The 23,223-nt window shown below is 38.5% G+C and overlaps 9 protein-coding genes across 9 annotated transcripts; 4 read left to right on the top strand and 5 right to left on the bottom strand. All coding sequences in view use genetic code 12, as the record gives it.

Annotated features, from left to right (window-relative positions):
• Window positions 1–83: 83 nt before the first annotated feature.
• On the bottom strand, window positions 84–1,697 carry MSM1 (methionine--tRNA ligase; the record flags this gene model as incomplete). The annotated part of the gene is made up of 1 exon (XM_051815875.1): window positions 84–1,697. One exon carries the CDS (start codon window positions 1,695–1,697, stop codon window positions 84–86), a length of 1,614 nt encoding a protein of 537 aa, XP_051670726.1.
• Window positions 1,698–1,986: 289 nt separating this feature from the next.
• Window positions 1,987–2,694, bottom strand: TIP1 (transporter; the record flags this gene model as incomplete). The annotated part of the gene is made up of 1 exon (XM_051815874.1): window positions 1,987–2,694. The coding sequence occupies one exon, from the start codon at window positions 2,692–2,694 to the stop codon at window positions 1,987–1,989; it is 708 nt and encodes a 235-aa protein (XP_051670725.1).
• Window positions 2,695–2,947: 253 nt separating this feature from the next.
• Window positions 2,948–4,552, top strand: SRP101 (Signal recognition particle receptor subunit alpha; the record flags this gene model as incomplete). Its single annotated transcript, XM_051815873.1, has 1 exon — window positions 2,948–4,552. One exon carries the CDS (start codon window positions 2,948–2,950, stop codon window positions 4,550–4,552), a length of 1,605 nt encoding a protein of 534 aa, XP_051670724.1.
• Window positions 4,553–4,970: 418 nt separating this feature from the next.
• Window positions 4,971–5,492, bottom strand: CNB1 (calcineurin regulatory subunit B; the record flags this gene model as incomplete). Its single annotated transcript, XM_051815871.1, has 1 exon — window positions 4,971–5,492. The coding sequence occupies one exon, from the start codon at window positions 5,490–5,492 to the stop codon at window positions 4,971–4,973; it is 522 nt and encodes a 173-aa protein (XP_051670723.1).
• A 247-nt stretch (window positions 5,493–5,739) lies between these two features.
• On the bottom strand, window positions 5,740–7,212 carry CANMA_003673 (putative glycosylphosphatidylinositol-alpha 1,2 mannosyltransferase; the record flags this gene model as incomplete). The annotated part of the gene is made up of 1 exon (XM_051815870.1): window positions 5,740–7,212. The coding sequence occupies one exon, from the start codon at window positions 7,210–7,212 to the stop codon at window positions 5,740–5,742; it is 1,473 nt and encodes a 490-aa protein (XP_051670722.1).
• Window positions 7,213–10,837: 3,625 nt separating this feature from the next.
• CANMA_003672 (uncharacterized protein) lies at window positions 10,838–13,507 on the top strand (the record flags this gene model as incomplete). Its single annotated transcript, XM_051815869.1, has 1 exon — window positions 10,838–13,507. The coding sequence occupies one exon, from the start codon at window positions 10,838–10,840 to the stop codon at window positions 13,505–13,507; it is 2,670 nt and encodes an 889-aa protein (XP_051670721.1).
• A 304-nt stretch (window positions 13,508–13,811) lies between these two features.
• GAP6 (Gap6p) lies at window positions 13,812–15,620 on the bottom strand (the record flags this gene model as incomplete). The annotated part of the gene is made up of 1 exon (XM_051815868.1): window positions 13,812–15,620. One exon carries the CDS (start codon window positions 15,618–15,620, stop codon window positions 13,812–13,814), a length of 1,809 nt encoding a protein of 602 aa, XP_051670720.1.
• A 2,513-nt stretch (window positions 15,621–18,133) lies between these two features.
• On the top strand, window positions 18,134–19,789 carry CANMA_003670 (uncharacterized protein; the record flags this gene model as incomplete). Its single annotated transcript, XM_051815867.1, has 1 exon — window positions 18,134–19,789. The coding sequence occupies one exon, from the start codon at window positions 18,134–18,136 to the stop codon at window positions 19,787–19,789; it is 1,656 nt and encodes a 551-aa protein (XP_051670719.1).
• A 365-nt stretch (window positions 19,790–20,154) lies between these two features.
• On the top strand, window positions 20,155–23,043 carry LEU3 (leucine-responsive transcriptional regulator; the record flags this gene model as incomplete). The annotated part of the gene is made up of 1 exon (XM_051815866.1): window positions 20,155–23,043. The coding sequence occupies one exon, from the start codon at window positions 20,155–20,157 to the stop codon at window positions 23,041–23,043; it is 2,889 nt and encodes a 962-aa protein (XP_051670718.1).
• Between the last annotated feature and the right edge of the window lie 180 nt (window positions 23,044–23,223).

The following is a 23,223-nucleotide window of genomic DNA, read 5'->3' as shown; positions in this document are numbered from 1 at the left end:
CAAACTGAATCTAATCTCGATTCTAGTCTATCTATATACAATGTCCATATTATGTGTCCACCTCTTCAAAGCTTCTTTCTCATTCATACCCTTGATTTGACTTTTTGTAAAGGCGGTTTGTGCAATGTTGAGTTAGCCCCATCTCCATAGTCTAAATCAGCACCAACTTTAGCAAATCTGCCATCACGTCTTTCCTGCATCACATTCAATCGCATCAAAATATGTTGCGACAATTGTGGCATCACTGGCTGGATCAAAATGGACAGGATTCGCATTGTTTCAGCACAAAGATAAACAAAATAATTCACCAACAATTGATAGCTGTGTCTTGTTTCCTCACTTAGGGGTTCATCTTTAATCGCCGAGACATATAACCATGGTTCCGCCACTTGAAACAATTGATTGGCTTGATTAATCACTTTCCACCAAACTTGTATTGCTCGTATATAATCAAAGCTGGTAAATTTTGCATCCATTTCCCGATAGGCATTGTTTAAATTGTCTTGTAGTTCGAGTGACAACTGTAAATTCAAACTCGCATTTTCCTGCTTCAAGCTATACCGGCTAATCAATTCCTCAATGCTACTAAACTCACCATCCTTAGCTTGTCCCACCGCTTGAGCAACATCAAACAGCTTGCCACCAATTCTCGATAACAAATTACAATATTTCCCCACAAGTGCATCTCGACTTCTTTGCAACAACGCTTCACTAAATTTACAATCATCATCAATATTGGAATTCTCTGTCAAAAAGAATCGTACAGGATCAACGCCATAATAGTCACTCAACTCCATTGGCTCAACCACATTGCCCAAACTCTTGCTCATTTTGAACCCTTCACATAACCAATGCGAGTGAACAATCACCTGTTTCGGCAATTCGATCCCGGCAGCCATCAAGAATATCGGCCAGTAAATGCAATGGAATCGGATAATATCTTTACCAATCACATGGGTAGCCGGCCATATATTATCTTGGGGTGTGATAAATCCCCCTCCTTCATGTTTAAATCCCTTAGGGAACCCAGTCGCAGTAAGATAATTCAACAATGCATCAAACCATACGTAAATCTTTTGCGACGCATCATTAGGCACATCGATCCCCCATTTCAACCGTGATGATGGTCGTGAAACTGAAAGATCAGATAACTTTGTCGTCTCCAATTCATTGAGAATAAATTTATACCGATGATGGGGTCTAATGAATTGAGGGTTTTGCTTCAAATACACAATCAAGTCATTCTGAAATGACGAAAGTTTAAAAAAATAATTTGTTTCCGTCTCAAATACCACTTCGTTCCTGGATTCTGTTGAAATCTTCATCACTTTGCCATCCTTTTCCACTTCTTCAATACTTGATTCAGGATAGAATGTTTCGTCACTGACACAGTACCATCCACTATGCTCTCCTTTATAGATATAACCTTTTTCCATCATCAAGGTCCAGAAATTCTGTGCCACTTTGACATGATCCAAATCAGTGGTCCGAATAAATCTATCATATTTAATGTTCAATTGTGAAGCCAACGATTTGAAATTGTGTGAAACTCTGTCGACCAAGTCCTTAGGCTCGATGACTAGCTTTTCAGCCGTATTTTGAATCTTTAGGCCATGCTCGTCAGTACCAGTTAACATGTAGGCTTGTTTTGCTGGGTCCAATCTCTCCCATCGGGCTCTCGTGTCAGCAATTAGCATTGAATACAAGTGTCCTATATGTGGTGCCGCATTCACGTAGAATATGGGGGTGGTAATGTAGAATGGCTTTGACAGGCTATATCGCTTAAATAGCAAGGGGCGGCATCGTAGCCTCATTGTCGTCTGTCAGTGAGTGTAGACTTTGTTGTATTGTTGTGGTGTGTTGTATTTTTTTTTTAACTCTTGGTTCACGTGATTTTGGTTGTTGCAAATGATATACCACCCCTACTCCTACAAACTAGCATACTCTTACAATAACTTATCCCTTTATTACTACATGCTCCTAACATCAACTAACTTCCGTCTTTTCAACAAATATAGCCATGAGTGCAAACACAGTGTAAAACATACACAATGGATAAGCAATCAAAGGCCTGACGTTGTGCAACTTCAACACCGAAACAAAGAACCCACTAGCTGAATAAGTGCACCACAATACGGCAATTATACTAAGCACGTAGCCTAACATGTTGTCCAAATTCGTCACCACACCAACAACACTGATCAACACCAATGGTAATAAACAATAGCCAATGACCGAGGCCGAACGACTAAGGTCGATTTGGGTATCATTACTCATAAATTTAAACAAGTAGTGTAAACTGATTGTGCCGAATAGCCCAACCCCATAAATATACCCAAATTGCACCTTTCCGGCCAAAAGAAGCAATGTACCAAACAATAGCACAAACAAAATTGGGCCCGCCAAATCAGAGTCGGCCATAATATCACTAGGTATATCCTTCATCAATGGATTCAACACGACAAGGGTCTTTGATTTGATGTGCAGAAAATTTATTCCCAATTCTTCAAGCAATGGTGGTTCGCCTGGGTATCCCAGAGTACCGAATGCAGCAAGTAGTCCTGGAGTCAACTCACCTCCACCCATTGCACCACTGACGTCGTTATTAAAGCCCATATCCATGGAACCCATGCTGTTGACAGGCATTGACGGTTGCGCTTGTTGATAGGAGTAGTTCGATTGGTAGAACTGCATGTTCTGTGGGTTGTTCACCTGTTGTTGATAATAAGCCATTCTTGGAGGGGGTGGCGGTTTAATCTAGGTGTGATTGTTTTAAAATGGAATGGTGGAATGTGGGTATATACGTTGCTTTCACTTGATAGATCAAAAGTTGTGGTTTTTTATTTATTGAGTTTTTTTTTTTTTTTTTTTTTTTTTTTCAATTTAGCAAATTTTTGAAACGTCATTCAAAAGGACTGGACATTGACAAAGAAGGACCTTTCCTACCATGTCTCAATCTTTAATTATATTCAAGCCGTCAGGAAAAGTTGAGTACCAGTATAATAACAAAATCACCCCATTCAATGATTTCATCTCGACGTTAATCAATGAAACACAGATCAATTTAGACCCAAATTTCACCACCGACACTATCAATCAAAAACGATTCTATTGTTATCACAAGGAAGATGTGTATGTGGTACTATACTTTGATGCGATAACAACGATAAATAGTGATAAGATAAAGCAATCACTCACAGGGATTTACAAGACCTATAGGAAATTTGATGAGTCAGACGATCTTGGAGAGGACAAGTTTCATAGCTTGGTTGACCTACAATTCAATAATTTGATGAAATCAAAACACAATGTTGAAGAGTCTAAATCTAGCAAGGAAGTCGAGAATGTCAGCAATGGAGCTAAACCTGCAACAAAACAGACATTGGCACCAAAGCAAACATCTTCGAAGAAAATGAGAAAGTGGGATAATAGTGGTGAAATGGTTGATTATTCAGACAGTCAAGTATTGGATTATTCCAGCAGCCAGGGCCAAGATGTGCACCACCAACTCAAAGAAATGAAGGTGAATAATGAAGCTGCATTTACGAAGGAGAGTGAGCTCGTTTTAGTTAACGAATTGAATGACATTTTAAACGAGTCAGAGGACGAGGAAGAGGACGACAACCAAAAAAAGCCAACAGGGTTCTTTGGCAGAATTGGATCGTATTTTGGTGGCTCCATTGATGTTGACGAAGTATCAAAGAAATTCAATGAACAATTGATCTCAAAAAACATAGCACCAGGCACAGCGAAAACAATTATTGATAAGCTTAAATCAAGACTTTCCGGGAAGAAAGTGAATATGGTCACCTATAAGCAAACTTTGGTTGATGAACTCACCAAGATTCTTACTCCAAATGTGTCAACTGACTTGCTATATGAGATCAAGCGAAACAATACCGGCAGACCGTATGTTATATCAGTTGTAGGTGTGAATGGGGTTGGTAAATCAACCAACCTCGCCAAGCTAGCCTATTGGTTTCTCCAAAACAACCTTAATGTGCTAATATGTGCTTGCGATACATTCAGGTCAGGTGCAGTGGAGCAATTGAAGGTACATGTAAATAACCTTGACCGCTTGAATTCGGAATTGTCCAACAAGTCGAAAATTGCCTTATTTGAAAAAGGATACGGTAGTGGTGATCATGTGGTACAAACAGCCAAATCGGCAATACAGTATGCCACAGAAGAGCATTTTGATGTGGTGTTGATTGATACTGCTGGAAGAACGCATTCAAATGCCAAATTGATGGCACCTTTGAAAAAATTTGGCGATGCTGCTAACCCAAACAAGATTATCATGGTGGGCGAAGCATTGGTTGGTACCGACTCTGTTGAGCAAGCAATCAACTTTAACAATGCATTTGGAAACAGGAGGAATTTGGATTTCTTTATTATATCCAAGGTCGACACCGTGGGTGACTTGGTGGGAACAATGATCAATATGGTCATGGCTACAAAAGTACCGGTTTTGTTTGTGGGTACCGGTCAGACATACACCGACATTAAGAGATTAAGTGTGAAGCAAGTCGTAGATATGTTGACCAAGTGAGACATTTAAGTGCAATAGTCAAATGGAGGGGAGAGAAGCCAGACAATCTAATATATAATGTAATATAACTGCCTCTACAATGTTTAAAGTGTTGCTATTGAATAAAATTGTCACAATGGACGATCATCTATCGATTGACACTATGAGCCAATGAGGATGTAGAAATTTGAGCTTGATGCATTAGCTGACACTCTTCCAACATTCTGTTGTTGAAGAAAGAGGTCAAGCCCGAGAATGAAACTTGTTGCTTTCACTAGAGCACCTACCTATGTACAAATTCAATACGGGAATATATCTTGAACTAATACAGTCTTTCTACTTTGAAGAATAATAATCAGTCATGTTTGGCAATAACATTCTTAAGCAGTTGCTTCGCTTGAACCCAGAACCAACACAGTCTATCCTCATTGAGGCTACTTCAAAACATATTCAACGTTAATGTGTTTGCAATAGAATTGCTATCAACTGCCTTTTTAAATTCTTCGAAATTCAACTTGCCATCTCCATCAACATCGGCTTCCATGATAGTCTTGTCAACAATTTGTTGTAGCTCCTCATCCTGTAAATTCTTCCCCACCATCATTTTCATAACTATAAATAATTCCCCATTACCGATATAACCATCACGGTCAATGTCATATATGTTGAATGCAAATTGCAATTTTTCCAAATTGGAAGATTTACCACTGAATGCTGACAACCCCGTTATAAATTCTTGAAAATCAATTTGGCCATCACCATCTTTGTCAAACACATCCATTAATCGCGTAGCTAATGGGTTTGATGATATACCTGGGATGGATAAGAATTCATTCTTGTCAATCTCTCCTGATCCATCTTTATCTAGTTTCATGAATCGTTTTCTCAACCTGTCGATCTCCTCGACACTGAAGTTTGTGTCTTCGACAAATTCATTTAGTATACTTGAGGAAGCTCCCATGGTTGATATGGTTGATATGGTTGATCCTGTGCTGGTGTTCTACTGAAGTTGATTATGGGAGGAGGATGCGTGTTGATGATCAAACAGTAGTGTGACAAAACGATTTAGAGGCGCAGGGGAAATGAAACAGAAAAATGTAATGAAAATTGGTAGCCCGATGTGTATGCTCTTAAGTCTATACAATTCTATCCTATAGCTACTGATAACACTACCTCACGGTACCCCACGTAATTTATATGTTCATCACTCAAGCTTCCTTTTTTCTCTTAAATACAATCAAGTCACCATTACGTCTACTGTCCCAATGGAAATAGCTGTTAAAGTATCGCTTGTGCAAAACGTAATTACCCAACTCTTCTTCAACCAACTCTTTCAAGGGTGAAAATACAATAACATAATCCGGGTACTCCAAACTTGACCCTAGATTCTCTTTAATAAACAATCTAGGATTATCGTAAAACATATCCGACTGGTCTCGATAAGACTTTAGCTCTTGTGATGTGGGGTTCAGTAAGTGGAGTGGCGGCTCACAAGTCAAAAACCATGCTCGCAAATTAGGATTGTGTAGATGGCTTTGCCATGGAGTGGAGTGGCAAGGAGTCAAGAATCCAAATGAAGCATCCCCCTTTGTTTTCATAAAGTCTAAAATGTCAATTACACCCCTTTCATTAACGTTAGTAAAGAATATGCCAATGATTATGTTCAAAAGTACTACAAGTGGTGCCAATTGCTTGAAGCGTTTCAACTTTTGGTAACCACGAGCGGCATAATATAGCATGATTGGTTGTAATGGCATTATGAAACGAAACTCTTTGTGCTGGATTAAGGAGAACCCAGCCAAATAAATGATGCTGCTAAACAATAGTATATCTTTGCGTAGACCATAAAATAGCAATGGCAAGTATATCATCATCATTAATGGCACAGCTTGAAACAAATAAAAATGCCACGGAGCAACGCCATAAAATATCGACAAGTTTTTTACAACATTAAATTGAAGGAAGTTGTAAAGGGGTATAGTGAACTCCTGGTAAAAGTAATAATCAAGTGCTATTGTCGATGAAAACAAAGCGCACACTTCCAATATAGACCATGCCACCCACGCAAAATTAACAGGACTCTTTGCTAAAAGCCAAACTCCCAAAGGAACCCACAAGATAACGTTTGTTGGTCGTATTGTACAGCTCATGAAACCAAATGCCAAGCTGAGATACCAATTACACCCACTGATCCTCCCCCTCCATGGCCAATACCTCATCGCACATATGGTCAAGCATGTCTCCAAATTGTTAGAAAATGATCGTGTCAAAACATACCAGTTGAATGGATTCAAAAGGGACAATGTCAATGTGATACGGGCCAAGTTGCTATCTCGTGAGTAAACTTGAACAAACCGAGATAGTTGGTATTCGGTAATAGTTGCAATCAAGGCATTGATCAACTTGGGGGAAAACCAGATTAACTGTTCATTCTGTTGTGCTATTTTGTAGCCTAATGAGTAAATTAGTGGATGTATGGACGATCGTAGTTTGGCATGCCACTCCCAAGTTATATAACCGTATTGATAAACGAAATGGTGTGCTGGTTCCAAGGATTGATAATACTCGTCAGCTTGAAAGAATGTTTGAATTGAAATGGCATTTACTAGCCTGAAGATGAATATGAAGCAGAATAGTTGCAATGAAGACGGTAGTTTGAATCTTGCATGATGAATGTACATCTCGTATTATGATATAAGCAGGTTGTTTTTGTTTTCGTTTTCTTGTTTTTCTTTCAATCGCGTGTCCCCTTATTCAATGGTGCACCACCTGTCTTGTCCATTCACAAAAGAAAGTTGACATTCATTTACTTCCTATCCTCCTGACAGTCTGGATTTTTTTCTCCAAGGGTGGCATTCAATACTACCCATCTGTAAAGATGTTGTCAAAATAGCATAATAAAAGCAGCTACCGTATGATCAAGAGTAACTTCAAGAAGTCAAATCTACAGATCATTGATTCATTAATATGATTCGGAAATAACAGATATTGGTTTTCCATACTTATTGGAGCTAAAATTGAGATTTCACTGTATATTAGAAACTTCTAGGTTAGAAAAGTAGTATATAGGATTAAGAGATCATCTACAAACAATATCTTGTTATAAAATACTATAACAACAAATTTACGCGTATTTTAACTTTTGAACCTCAATTGGGTTTGTAAACCCACATTGAGACCATTGATCTCATGCAATTCCCTCTTCGACAATATGCCGATGTTGATGCTTTGTGACAAAGTTATCACGTGCCCTATTAAATTCTCAAATGAGTCTGGCGTACCAAAAGCTTTTCTTTCCAAGCAAACCTCAATTGCCTTCTTCTCAAAGTGTAAAGAAAGATACTCAAAAGGAATGCTGTATACGCAACCTCAAATGGATTTTATTCCTTTTAGTTCCCTCTAATTGTTTCCTGTCTCTTTCAGCTTCCAATTCTGAAATGATGCAAACACCACCACCCTCCAAAATATTCCCATTTGGTCATCATCAAAACACACGAGCTCACCACCTTAGGTCCTCCGAAACCATATTCGCATAAGTGCGGGAATGTCCCATGACCAGATTTAAAGCGAGTATCAAAGTAGCCGCCCGACTTGAAAACCTTCCTCAAGTTCACCTCGTAATGATCATGAGGTGATTGTTGACGGTAGGAGGGGTGGATGATTTGTTGAAGTATATTACAAAATACACAAAACACAAGGGGGAAACTGCCTCTGAAAACCAGTGTTGGCAGCTTTTCCAGTACACTAGTGAAATAAACTTTTCTGTTACTAATGTATTGAATGATCCTTGTTTCAGCATTCCTTTGTATCTCGTCAAATATTTAAGGGGGCGGGGGCAGCAATCACAGCAGAATCTAATTTATGAAGGTGCAGTACATAGTTAAGATCCAAGATTCGAATTTTACAGCACAACAACCTGACATTTCTGGCAATAGACAAGTATATCGTTGGAAAGAGCCTTTGTTATATAGATGGTTTACCAACAATCAGCTCCCTGGTGTAAGTTCAAGTATGTTAGATGGAGACTCAAAAATGAGTTGCAAAAGTCGCATAGTTATGAGTCTTTGCAACTCAATGGTCAAACTTACTAGTGGCTCCCCAAAGACCATGAATTGAATGACATGTGCACCTTCTTTGTTACTGTTATCAGAATGTATTGCTATATAGAGAACTCACTTTCTAGCGGTACATTTTACTACCTGAAGAAGGGTAAATAGAAAATGTCTTCTCAACTATGGGAATATTTTCAGCGTCCTATCCTGTAACATTAATTCAACGTTAACGAGCTCGAACTTTGCAACCCCCCGCCATTTGCTACGACATACTCTATCTATCAACGTTTTTCCTATATGGGTAATTAGTTCTGATAATAATTGATGACCTAAATGTAACAGATAAGAGATCGACAACTAAAAAAAAGAAACAGGAAAATGTACCTCGGTTAAAATGTTATTTAGAAAAAAAGGGTTTCATAAGAAGCAATATAGAGGCAATATAGAGGCAATATAGAGGCAATAGAAGAGAAGAGTAAAAAATATTTCTAATCGTTTGCTTTCTTTTGTGTAAAACGGAAAAATAAGGATCTATTCTTCTTCTTATCCTTCTTCTTTTAGTGATTGATTATATCATTACAGCTCTATTCTAGATCGTTGGTGTTTTGCTTACTAAAAGAAAGTAGCAAAATTTCTACAACACTCTGTTTCTGCATTGCTACTCATCTCTGGCTTACATTTAGTTGCTGTAGCAAAGAGGAATACCAGAATATCTCTCTAGTTTTCTTTTACTTTGCTCTGCTTCATTAGTGTTGAGAGTATAGTTGCTATCATTAACACACACTGGCTTTTGCTCTTTGCTATCTCTAAAATCCTTTTATTTGCTTTCTCTTCCATAGCCCTCTACGGTCGCGTCGGTTAGTCTTTTCGATTACTGATGAAATTGAAACTTTTGAATCTCTTCCGTAGTCCGAAGCTCGGTGTCTTGTGTCTTGTGTCTTATTCTTGCTTGTTGTTTGCTTTGCTTTGTAAACTGTGTGAAGAAAAATTTTTGTTCTTTAATTACACAAAATAGAGTGAATGAGTCTTGATAACCGATGTGGAAGGCTCATTAAAGAACTAAAGAAAAGGGTCATTCCCAATGTTGTAGATAAAAACATATATAGACATATGAAATCATTTATTATGTTGTCTTATGCTGTGTTGTGTTAGAATGTGGTAGTGTATGGTGTGCTGTTAGATGTTTGATCATATGCTATATACTATATATATGTCTCGGATATAGCAGAAAAAATATTCCTTTTAATTCCGCAAAATCAATTTTTTATTTTTTTATTTTTTTATTTTTTATTGTACGGACGAATTGATCTTCTTTCTCTATACATAAACACATCTAAATATTAAAAGTTTATAGAGAGTAGAGTATATATTATACATATTACTCTCCTATATGCAAAAGTATAATTATTACCCCACGTCTTTTATATAACATATAATATATTACTGTAATAGATCTCTCTCTAACTGTGGAGAAAAGATGACATTTAGGAGAGAGAGAGAGAGATAGAGAGGGGGAGTGAGAGCTTTTTCTTGTAATATTATAGGCCGTTGTATAATATGACGTTTCCATTTTAGGATATTATGCATTAATTGCGGTCTCAGCTGGCATCACATATATAACCACACATACATAGGTACTTGCATAGGATACATATACCCGGGCTAATTGTCAAATAGCAATAATACTAAACTACATACATACATATATACCTGAACAATAACCAGAGAACAATAAAAGTGTGGAAATAGAAATAGAAATGAGAAAAGACAAAAAGAAAAGTGCGTGTGAAATTTAACAAAAAAAAAGAAACTATCTATATATCTATTATATAGGGGCAGTAGTGATTAACATATACTAAAGTAAAGTAAAGTAAAGTAAATTTATCAAATAGTTTTCCATTCAGAATAACCAAACCTTTATTCATTTATACATCTCTTTTTTTTTATTCTTCTTTCCCCCTCAATATACTACTACTACTACCAATCTTTACTTCTTTTCCCATTTATCATTTAAAACTCATAATAATATATATACACACATCACGTTCATATGGTTACACTTTTCACAGTTACACAACTGTTGCTTTCCCCTATTATTTTCACATAATTTAATCATCATCATATATATACATATATATATTCAAGTATACAACAGTACATAATAGTAGTACACATACACCCACACATACACCTACACCTAACATACACGCCTCACAAGATAGAGACAGACAAAGAAAGTAGCCATCTATAGATCATGTTAACCCAAGCTGATTACAACTTTCACCACAATCATAATCTCCACTACCAACAATACCACCCCTCTCAGTCTCAGTCTCAGTCTCAGTCTCAGTCTCAGTCTCAATCTCAACCTCAATCTCAATCTCAATCTCAATCTCAATCTCAATATCGACCTCAAAAACCATACAATACTCGTCATAATGATTGCATAATGTCGGCATCAACTACCCAAGTACCACGTCGATATCAACAACCAGTGCAACAAGTGCAACAAGTGCAACATTTAAATCATCAGCCACATCAACATCATCATCAATATGTCCATCATACAATCAACACCAATACATTTACCGGCTCTTCTCCATCAAGCCCAACTTCATCTTCATCTTCATCTTCATCTTCATCATTGTTTTCTCAGGATAACAACTACACTGATCAGTGTGAAAACGATAATAGACTCACTACTGACAAGCACATTCACAACCACAACAACCACAACAACAGCAACAGCAGCAACAGCAGCAACAACAGCAACGATGACGACAATGAAGAGCACTATGATTTGCAGCAACGCTCATATTCACCTCCCACACCATGCCCTTCAATATGGAGCAGCTTTGATGCCAAAAATATATCTGATAGTCATGAATTGTTACAATTACTAGAACCTAATCCTGTTTTCCCTCCTTCGTATGATACTTTACCTCCTGGTGGCTGTCCAAGATTCCCTGTACTCCAACCTTTATCATCATTCGAGCAAGCAATATATGCAAACTTGAATTCATCTCAACTTACACCCTTTGAATCTGCATCAACCTCATTATCGTCAACATCAGCATCATCAACTTCTGCTACACACCTAAACAATAGCGAACCAATGGAAACTGTCCCACCATCATATTCGCCGTCTATTTACAAAATAGGAGTTGTGTCAAGGAAAGTAGAATGGGTCAACCCTTATGAAATGTCTACTAATCGAAGTTGGAAATATCTCATTTGTGAATTAAATTCCACTCAATTGAATTTTTACAATATCCCACCATATTATGAAGACAAAATATTGGATTTTGTTTCCAGGGATAACAAATCATCCTTGTCTCCAAACTCTGCAAAACATGTTCCAATTAATGATTCTATATTCACATCTGATTTTGATCATCAGTTTTACGACTTTGTTAAGCAGCAGGGTTTACTTTACGATTTATCCACTGGATCCAAGAAGAAAGGTTTGGTTAGAACTTACTCGCTCCAATACGCAAGGATAGGATTAGCTACTGATTATTTAAAAAGAGTCAATGTCTTGCGATTGAGAATTGAAAGCGAACAAATCTTGTTGCATTTTGAAAATACACAGGATTTAATTGATTGGAATATGCTGCTCACTGTGGGTAAAGATATTGCTATTGATGTTAATGAACGGGAATTGCCAAAATATAGAACTGTTCCAAGGCGCAGAAGAAGGGGCAACAGAGCAGGAGGAGGAGGAAGTAGAAGAAGTGCTGGTGGAAGCAATAGTGTCTCTACCAATAACTACACTTTAGGTTCATCAACTGCTCATTATTCGCGCTATAATCAAACTACCGATCAATTTGCCAGTACAAGAAGTTTGATAAAATCAGTTTCTGATGCGAATAAGATTAAAGGTAGTTTCAGCAAACTCAGGTCCAAGTTTTCGTCATCTCGGTTGAGAAGCAGTTCGTCTCCATCGCCATTAGGGTCTCCGGGGCCTGCTGCCAACGAAGAAGTAAGATCAGCAAGATTTAGATCTGGTTCTAATATCTCGGATCGTCAAGATCGCAGCAACATTATGACACCGAATGAAGCAGCGGTGAATTGTCTGTACCGATCCGAACAAGGTAGGTACTCATCGACTGGTGGCAGGAACCAACAGTCAAATCAAGATGCCAGTCATAATAGCTCATATGCCAACAGTTTTGAGGACGATGACGACGATTTAGAAGATTATGACGAGGAATTCAATGAAGTTTTGAGAAGGTCTAGACAGGAAACACTGGGACACACGATGATGCCAGCGGGTAATGAAGACGACCAGGAGGATATTCAAAGCATGTCTGATTTACGATTAGACGAGGATGAAGAAGACGGATTGAGAGAAGTCGAAGCTCAGGATGAAGAAGACTATTCTGAACAGGAAGAGGACGTAGAAGACGGTTTTGTATCTATGGCGAGAAGCCGTGGTGTTTTTGCAATTGGTTCTCCCGAACGCAAAACTTGTTCACGCACCACTGAGCTTGATGTCAAGTGGAACCCCTGTCCAAATGAAGGATACAGCAAACGCAGATATTACCGTAATTGTTTGCGTTGTATTAAACCCCTCACTATGGAGGATTCGTGGGTGTATAAACCATTGGTCAAACCTACTCCATTCTCGCCATTGAATGTTGCTTATCTTAGAGCTGTCAAATACGCAGGCCCAAATGGAGAAGTGTTGGCGTCTGCTTCCTCATCAGTTTTAAATTCTGGTGTTTCTTCTTCAAGTGCTAGTTTTACTTCATTGAATCGCAAGAATGGGAATGGCAGTGGCAGTGCATTCATGAGAGAAGGAACAGCAGGAGTAAATCCAATGATGATGTTACCCGACACTGCGCTAACCAAGTTGCCTAATCATTTTGTGAAGGAGTTTTGTGTTGGTCCGCATGGTTTGGTTCCTAGAGAAATCATATAGATTGAGGGAGTGGGATACACCTACTTGCTATTGAGTTTGCTTGCTTGTTTTGATTTTTTCTTTTTTGGCGTACCATTAGTAAAGCATTTTGTTGTTTATGAATTTTATGACTGGTTTTAGCATGTGTAACTTTATCAAATAGACGCACATTAATATGCGATACTTTTTAAAATTCTTCTACTCTACGCTCAGACGGATATGTCGGTCTAATATCTCGTAAATAAACTTTTATATTTTAATCATAAACTGTATTCATATATCGTCATCAAAGTTTTGTAAATCAAAAATGAATGTTTTCCCAGTTTCAACACCAGAAATCATAAATTCTATAGTACAATGGTTTTGCCCTTAAAGCTTCTTTTTCTTCTTGGATTTCCTGCTTAATCAAATCAATGTCGACTGCCGATTTGCCATTATCAAGATCAATGTCTCTGGCCTTGATATAAAGTCTCCAATTCCTCGTCCAAAGTTTATGGCCAACATAAAAGACAAGCACAATCACTCCACCAAGATAAGTTTTGAAAAATGTAACTGCTTCTGGTGATTTTCCAACCGGAAACAATGCAAGCCAGAACTGGAGTCCCAAGATGGCGACATTGGCAATTAATCCATAATAAGCACCTAGCAACCCGGTGTTTGACTTGTAGGCGAGATCTTCAGTTGATCTACCGTGTTCTTTCATTGCCATACGATATCTAATGAAAGCTCCATTGATACTTCCCCAAGTGAATAAGGTAGATAATCCTGACAAAGCAACCAACCAATCAAATACATCAGCTTGGCTTTTCGATGCAGATATAAATGATAATAATCCAACGGTTGCTGATGTGGCAATTCCAGCCAACGGTCTTCCCTTTCTATCAACATATGTGTATATTTTAGGTGCCAAGCCTTGTTCAGCTAATGCCAATACTGTTCTTGAAAATCCATAAACGGCGGAATTAGCAATGGCCAAGAGAGCCACTAAAATAATGACATTGAAAACCGAAGGTAAACCCTTGATTCCTCCTTGTTTAATAGCAATGACAAATGGTGAAGCTGCATTTCCGTCAGCACTAGTCAAATCAGGATTGTTTGGACTAACCAAGCACCCAAGCAAAGTCAAGGTAGTCATGTAAAATATAAGAATTCTCCAAACAACTTGCTTAATAGCTTTAGGTAAAATTTTTCTCGAATCGCCTGCTGATTCACTTGATGTAAGTCCAACCAACTCGGTTCCAGCTAATGAATAGGTTGCCGTTAATAAAACCGACACAACCCCTTTGAAACCAGTAGTGAAAGGAGGGTGCCAGTTCTTGCCCCCGATAAAACCCTGATCGCCACCGCCACATATCAACACAATGGCCAAGATATTGAATCCAACAATTCCCAATAGTTTGATTATTGATGCAACAAATTCGGTTTCACCAAATCCCTTGTTACCACACATATTGAGGACGAAAATCAACACATAGAAGATTGCCACCCATGCATCACTATTGATATCGGAATTCCAAAAGTTTATCGTCAATGCTGATGCCACCAATTCCAAAGGTAGCACAATAACCCAAAACATGGCATAGTTCCAACCCATGGCAAAACCCCAACTTGGATCAACGAATTTGACTGAATAAGTAGCAAATGACCCAGTGACTGGATAACTACTCGACAATTCCGCCAATGATTGCATAGTACAGTATAAAAAGGTTGACACGATACTCCAAGCAACGATTAAACTGGCAGGACCATTCTGCATGGCTAAACGAGACGCCACTAACAACCCCGACCCGACACATCCACCAAGAGCAATCATTTGTAATTGTCTCTTTTTAAGGGTTTGTTTGAGAGGAGCATGAATGCTTCCTTGCTCAATGTCATCGCTGCTGCCGTTGTTGTTTTCGGGAATCTTGTTGGTGGAATCTACATCATCTGATGAATTGAAATTGGATGTCTGTTGTTGAGGAGGAGGCCGACTCAGTTTAGTTGACTCTGGTGGTTTGAATGAGTCTTTGAAATTGGTCCATACATTTCGTTTGGGTTCATTTGAACCTGTACTGGATATGGATGTAGCATTGAGATCATTTGCACTCTTTTCTTGCAGTTTGACTGATGCCATTGGTGACACGGAGGACATCTTTTAATTTTGAGACTGGTGCTTTATTGAAGTGATGTGTTGTAAATTCTGGATGGATTGTGGTCTACACTTATAAGTAAATGCAATTGATTCAAGAATGCTAAAATGGAGTCAAAGGAAGATGGCGAAGAAGAAGGAAAAGAAAAAGAAAAAAAAAACAAGAAGAAGGGGTGGTTTAAAATGAAAAAGATTTCTTATTTGTTTAAATTTGAAAAAGAACTAAATAGGGCTTTTCGTTTCTTTAGTCTTCTTATTATGTAAAAATATATTAATAATAATAACAAGGGCCCGAAAGATCTTGGCTTATGTCGCAAGAGTCATCATTTATAGCATTGATTTTGTATCTCTCTCTTCCTCTGTCTCTGTATTTAGTCAACGGTCTTTTCTTTTTTTAATGGTTTTGTGTATTTTGCAACTTTTATTGCTTTTTTGTCATTTAGGCATCTTCTTTTCCATTTTCCTGCATATATTGTTCTAAATTTCTTTTTTTTCTCTCTCTCTCTCTTTCAGAAGAGGCAAAATGCGCCTTCTACCTTTCCGTAAACGGCTTCACCAATAAGTCCTGTGAGAAACTTGCATTACCACTTTGAAACAAAGTATCCAAGCAGAATAGAGAATATCACTTTTGCGGAGAACCAATTGGGATGTGCTTAGCTAACCTTTTAGTATCTCCTTCAATTAAGTTTATAGTAATATTTCAACACACGAGACAAGAAAAAAAAAAAAGAGGAAACAGAAAGCTTGGAATAATAATATAAAAGGCAAATGTAAGGTTATTGGCGGCGGTGATGGCTTTTAATGCCGGAACAGGAACATATTCGTAGTGTCAAAAAGTTTATATTTGAGTTTAAAATTGCCTTAGAGAGTAGCTTTTGTCTTTGCGCTTAACTAAAAACAGAAAATGAAACGGAATAAAATTGGTAGCATTGACGCTTTACAGATATTTCATACGGCACTTTTTGCAAATTTTATTTTTGTACTTTGAATAGCGTGAGCTACAAAGAAAGTGCAATCTCGTCTAATGATGCATATAATGTATATGGGTACCTAATACAGTGCAATGCTGCTTTATCAAATACAGCCTTTTTTCTCCTCACCTGCCTGCCCCATTGGCTTTTCTTTTCCACAATGTTTCTGCAGTATCTTACAACCAATCGGTACTTAGCATTGTATATCGTTACCTCACGATCGAACCTTCAACATGTTGAAATACCAGTCTAAACATGGTGAGTGGCAAGGTGAGACTTCTTTCTAGAGGAAATACAAGTCATTACTTTGCCATCATATTGTGTAGACAGATGAATTCTTTTTCTATGTGTTTTTTTTCTTTTTCTCTGGAGTTCTCCGACCGGGATTTTTAACCCGACTGCCGGCAAAATTCTATTTAGTTAAAACTGCCGCACAGTCGGAGATTTTATCGCAGGCGGCGATACTTTTTTCTCTCTTGGTTTACAGCTCCATTCAACACTTTCTGCCAATAAAATATAAAAGTCAAGTGTTTCAAGCGGGGGAAGGGAAAGAAAGAGAAATGGGACTCTAACTGCAGGGATGGCAGAAGCTCCCTTCCAAGAGTGTGATACTACAATTTAGCCTAGTAAGGTATATTCATATTACAGAAAATCACTCCCGCCACTCTGTTAGCACTCCTCTATACAGAAGGATGGTTTGTGCATAGATGCAGGGAGACATTGTCGGGGGAGTTGTGTCTTTTATGTCCAAAGGCTTGCCTTTCTTCTCTGAAGCTTTCTCCACCAAAGCTTCCATGAGCCAAAATTCGAGTCATACTTGTGTCAATATGATGTATGCTGTACAGATCAACATTCAAGTTTTGTCTCTGCTCTAGCCATTTTTAATTTATTCAGTTTTGCATTCACGTCTTTGCCACTTTGATTCAATTTTGTTGCCAATATATATATATATATATATACATATATTCTCACTTTTGAAAACTGCTAATAATCCTTTGTTTGTAATTGCAGATGTTATCTCACAAGTTAAACTACGCACCTTCAAACAATCTGCATGGCTTTATGCTCTCTCATGAGTTGGTCAAATGAAAGCTTTCGTTGTGCTGCCTATGTACCTTTGGTCAACTTTTGATGTATTATAATTAATTACTTTGCAATTTTGTGTTACTCATCTTACGTCATATCAAACAGAGGAGTTCACAAGATAACACATTGAAAGAATACACATTGATGGAATCTCAATTGAAAGAGAAGAAGTAGTAATAGTATTTTGAAGATACAGTTGACCTGGTTGAAAGAAACAGCTCATTAATGAGCTGATTGTCTCTGTTATTAGTTTAAGGTGCAAAGGGAGAGGGAGAGGGAGAGCAAAACAAAAAAAAAGTTGTTACACAATCGGGCTTCCGTACTGGGTGGTGGAGGCAACTAAAAATTCAATAAATTCAACAACTTTCACATACCATTACACACACACCCATCTTCTCAACACAAGCCAAACTTATTTTATCATCAATCTTACTCACAAATCTTTGTTCTTCAATTTCAATGTCAGACTCAAAATTACAATTCAAATCTACCCAAGATCTCGCTAAAATAAAGGAATTGTTTACTTTATGTGGAAGCGAATGGAGCGGACATTTGAAAGCAGAAGAATTTGGTGAGATTCAAACTCAGAGTCTTGAGGAGTACACTAGGAGTGGCTTAAAAGTAGAAGGATTCTACATCGAGGATACAACCAATGGATTGGTTGTTGCTTCAACAATAATAAAACATTTAAAGGGGTTGTACAAACCTGCTGATAGGTCAAGCTTGATTTCTTCGACGCCAGATCCTTCATTATTTGGGGTACAAAATATTACATCTTTACTCGTGAGCTTTGTTTTCACCCACCAGGATTACAGAAGGCAAGGGTTGGCTGAAAAGTGTATATCACATGCTATTTCCACCACTGAAAAGAAAATTGTTGATGACCATTTGCAGAAAAGTGACGATTCCGCCAATGATAACTTTAGAAAAATGACGCTTGACAACTTCACTGGCACGGTTGATCAACAATTGGCAAACTACTATCTTGGAAAGGAGTACGTGTGGTTTTTGTTTTCTGGTGTGCAAACTTATTACAAGCGATTTGGATTCAAGAGTTACCCTCTTGACTTTTACGAGATTCCAGTTCAAGAATTGTCCGAGGGCCAAGAGGCAGTATTGAAACATTTGATTGCGGACCTGGAACAGCTGACCCAACACCAACCAGATGCCAAATCCAAAATTATGGGAAAGAGAATTAAATTGTTGGACTGGGACAATGAGGAGGACCAAGATGTGATTCAGTTCATTTTACAAACAAAGGAATTGGAGATTCTTTCAGAATTAAACAAGCTTAGTTACCATTCTGAGTTACAGGGTGACCGGAAATCCTCAACCTCGCTCACCAACATGACCAACATCTTGTCAATGACTAAAGTTGGATCACATAGCACCTTGTCTGCAATAGGTGAGAGTTCAACTGGAAAGCCAAGGGGCTCTGAAGATGCTTCGAGAAGAAAATCGTCGGCATTAAATCAAACTGTGCCAAAGTTTGCCGTCAAGCCTTCCTTTGCTGACTATAAAAGTAAGGTAGTTGGTGCTTTAGGATATGCAAAATCTGAGCAAAGCAAGAAATTCACCAAACTTCAAGGTGCCATTATTACAAATGATTTGCAGAGGAGATCATATTACATTTTGTGGAACTCGTTGAAAGGTGGGTTTTTCATCACAGGCATGGGTGAAATCATTTATGAAAGTGTTATTCCTTCAGCCAATTCACAAAGAAGAGGATCTTCATTCACAGGCCTCAACGATTTGGGCGGATATAATTTCCAAGATTTGGATATCTTGGTTTCTGCTGCTCTATACACGGCTAAGAATCGCAGTGCTAAATTTGAGAATGTGTATGTTTCAACTCACGACTTGCCCAGTGATATACCCGATGCAGTTATGCACGATTTCTTCATAAACTACCTTCCATTTTCATCGTATTCCCTGGAGGAGTATAGAGAAAAGAGGAAAGAAGCGAAAGAAACTCGCACAGAAGAACATAAAGTTGCGCTTCTCACTGATAATGGAGCAAAAGTTGGTGTTTTGCCAATGGTGAAACAATTTGGTAGTGACAAGAGTGAATTTGAGATTGACTGGTTAGACAATGGAATGTGGTGTTGGGGTTGAGAGAGCGTAAATGGCAAAAGTGAAAATGATGCTACTGGTATAAGCTTCTTAGTATCTCCAGGTTCGTTACTACACTTTTTTTTTTATTTTTATACATTTTATAGAACCCAGAAGGATGCAAGATATGAACTGATATTGTGACTAAATATTTGGCCTCTCTCTTTCTCTCTCTCTCTCTCTCTCTCTCTCTCTTTTGTGTGTGAAAAAAATTGCTTATTGTAGACGGAGATGTTTAAACAATTCTCTTAATTTTTTTTTTTTTTATTTTTAAGAAACATTCAGTCAACTAAAGAAAGGAAAAACAAAGGCTTTTTACACAGTAATTTGACCTCATTTATGCACAGACACCACTCTCTTCAAGGAATATGAGAGGGAATGAAGATGTTACTGCTGGAGCAAAGAACTCCTTTGAAAATTTGGTACATATAGCTAGCAACATGTCACAAGAATTTCAAAGATTGAAACAAGATGATAGCATCGAATCAAGACAGTCACCACATCAAACCCAAGGTCACACATTAGATCATCAGTCACAATCACCCACTCCATCAATAAACTCAACGGGATACGCCAAGGAATCGGGCTCAAATACGCCTTCCAATGCGGATAATTCACCCACACACCAACTGCAGTCCCAGGCTCAGAAGCATGGCAGAGCTAAAAGAATGGCATGCGTTGAGTGTAGGCAACAGAAGTCGAGGTGTGATGCCCACGAGAGGCATCCTGAGCCCTGCACTCGATGTGCGAAAAAGCATTTGAAATGTGACTTGAAATCGGATTATAAAAGAACGTACAAGAGAGCGAGGATAGCCCAAATTGAGAAGGAGTTTATGGAGTTGAAGAAGACGCTAAATACGGCACAAGCTGCCGAACTTCTTTCACGATTTCCTTCGTTAGAACATGGAGACCATACGGAAAGCAATGTCAAGAGAGAGAGTAATTTACCAGACCACAACAACATGGATGCCGCATTTTCAAGTGGTGGAGACATTTGTAATACAAGTCCAGCCCCGGTGCAAACCCAACCTCCTGAGACCATACCGCCTGTTCATCCTCAAAGTTTAAACGTACGTAATGTGGCTATTCACAATGAGCCGCAGACGTGCCACCAAAATACACATGCTGGCACTGTCGATTCTCATTTGGGCAACCCTAGTCTGACATATGATGCCAAACTCACCAACAGCAACAACTTTAGGCTACCACAGGATCTAAGGCTTTCTGAAGAAGTGTTACATTGTGAAGACAAGTCCGTTGAGTCTATTACCCTAACCTCAAGCACAATTAAAGAGCTTTTCATGGAATATGTCTTACAATACCATCCGATTTTTCCAGTAGTTGACGTCACTAAAGGACCTGAAAGGATATACAGACTATGTCCACCTTTGTTCTGGGTTATCATATTTGTCTCCTTGAGAAGATTCAAAGAAGGGTTTTCCAAAACTTTGTTGATTCAGTTGTCGCCCATAGTTAAAGGTATTCTTGCAGAAATTATGATATCACCGATTACGAGGTACAACCCCACTGAGGAAGACGAACCTATTTATAACGTTAGTTCAGTGTACTCGGTTCAAGCCTTTTTGTTGTACTCTTATTGGCCTCCGATTACGTCGTCACTTAGTGCAGATTCATCTTATAGCACCGTCAGTACTGGATTCTTTCAGGCAATACGAATCGGCTTGCATGCTCCGTCGTCATTTACCAATGGAAAGAATTCAGATTCACAGCCAGAAAGCAGGGTGGCACAGCAGCAAAACATGCTTCAAGAACAAATCAAGACTTGGATAGCGACAAATGCATCGTCTCAGTTTATTGCCACTGCTTTTGGGTATCCTGCATGTGTTCAGTTTGACTCTTCTATCTGGTTTTATAGCCGCCCGGATAGTGGTGTCCAAATCCCCGAAGATATTAAGTCCATGTTGTTAATTGCACAATTCGAGGATCAAATGGCTAGGTCACTCAATTCCAACCCCATGGACCCTTGTGGGCTAAGTGATGCTAATGAGAGAGCTTCTTTATTGAAGCTACTCGCAAAAAGAATAGATGAATTGGAAGTGATCATTTCCCATTCAACCCTGCATGATGCATTCAAATTTAGAATGTTTGAAGTCCTAGCTTCTAAAGTGCACCTATTTAGCTACTACTTTATGGACTCTTCCAAAATCCCAGAATTTGAACTAAAGACTGGTTTGATTAAACTTTATAATGCTGCAACCAGATTGGTTTCGTTTACTCAGAATTGCCAATCCGAAGACAGAAAGTTTATAAAATACCTCCCAGGGGTGTATCTACTCAATCTTTGGCAAGCTGCATGTATTATTGGGAAGTTGGTTCATTCTAGCTTAAAAAATGTGATTGACGTTGCCGTAGGGAAACAGAGTTACGAAGCGGTTGTCAGCTTGACGGCCAGAGCGTCCATACTTAAACATGATATGGCTTTTCGCTCGAGCGGTATCACAAGGAACATGTGGCAGCTTTTTCGTCAATTGGACAGCCAAAACTTGAACACGTTAAGCATCAATATAAGAAATAGAATGGCGGCGTCGGTGTTTTTCGATTGTTTGAATTTGATCAGAGAAAAGGCGGGTATGACAAACTTGAGAGTACGGACCGATGACAGGAACCCGGTTCAAGATGCAAACATAGATCTTGAGGACGGGGCAGAGGAGAATTTGCATAAGGAAGAGGACCTGGACACCGAAGCGGGGAAAGCCTCCCCCAACAGCACACGCAAAGACAAACGGTCTTTATCCAATGAGGCAGATGCAGAACAGAAGGCTAGGAAAATCATACGAACAATACCTTTAGATCCAGAGCCAATTTCTGCTGGAGCAACAAAGAGGAGCTCCATATTCAAAGTGGTGAACTCTTCTGCAGAGTCCACGCCGGTGATGAAGGCTGACGTCAACACTCCAAACGCAAATAAATACCAGCAAACACACCCTCTTTCAGCAGATTCCCATCTGATGCATGGTGCTCAAAATAGTGCGATGAGAAGTCAGGAAAACATAGCAACTACGCCGTCATTTTCACAACCCATACATTTCCTGAATCAACAGGGAGATCATCCCCATACCGAATATCAGCCATTTGCTTCCAACGCTTCTTACCACCAGCCACAGTCAACCTCAACTTATAATGACTCTCCACTACAACTGGGATTAGAAAGCTTAGACTTGGACAGGTTTGATAGTGATATGTTGTGGAGAGATGTAGACAGTGTTATGAATGATTTTGGATTCCACATGGGATAATCTGTATGATGAATGGTGGGAGTGGAGTTCTTTTTGTATATGTATATCATCTCAAATATACACGACTTATATAACACAAAGAGTTAACAAACCAATGTAAATTTTTTTTTTCAAAATTTTCATTTTTTTTTTTTTTATTTTTTTCGCTTTGTAGAGAGACAAATGGTGAAAATTTATTAA

The sequence above is a fragment of the Candida margitis genome (genome assembly GCF_024628925.1).
Source record: "Candida margitis strain CBS 14175 chromosome Unknown scaffold62, whole genome shotgun sequence".
Classification (NCBI taxonomy): Eukaryota; Fungi; Ascomycota; class Pichiomycetes; order Serinales; family Debaryomycetaceae; genus Lodderomyces; species Lodderomyces margitis.
This window is presented reverse-complemented; position numbering and strand designations above follow the sequence as displayed.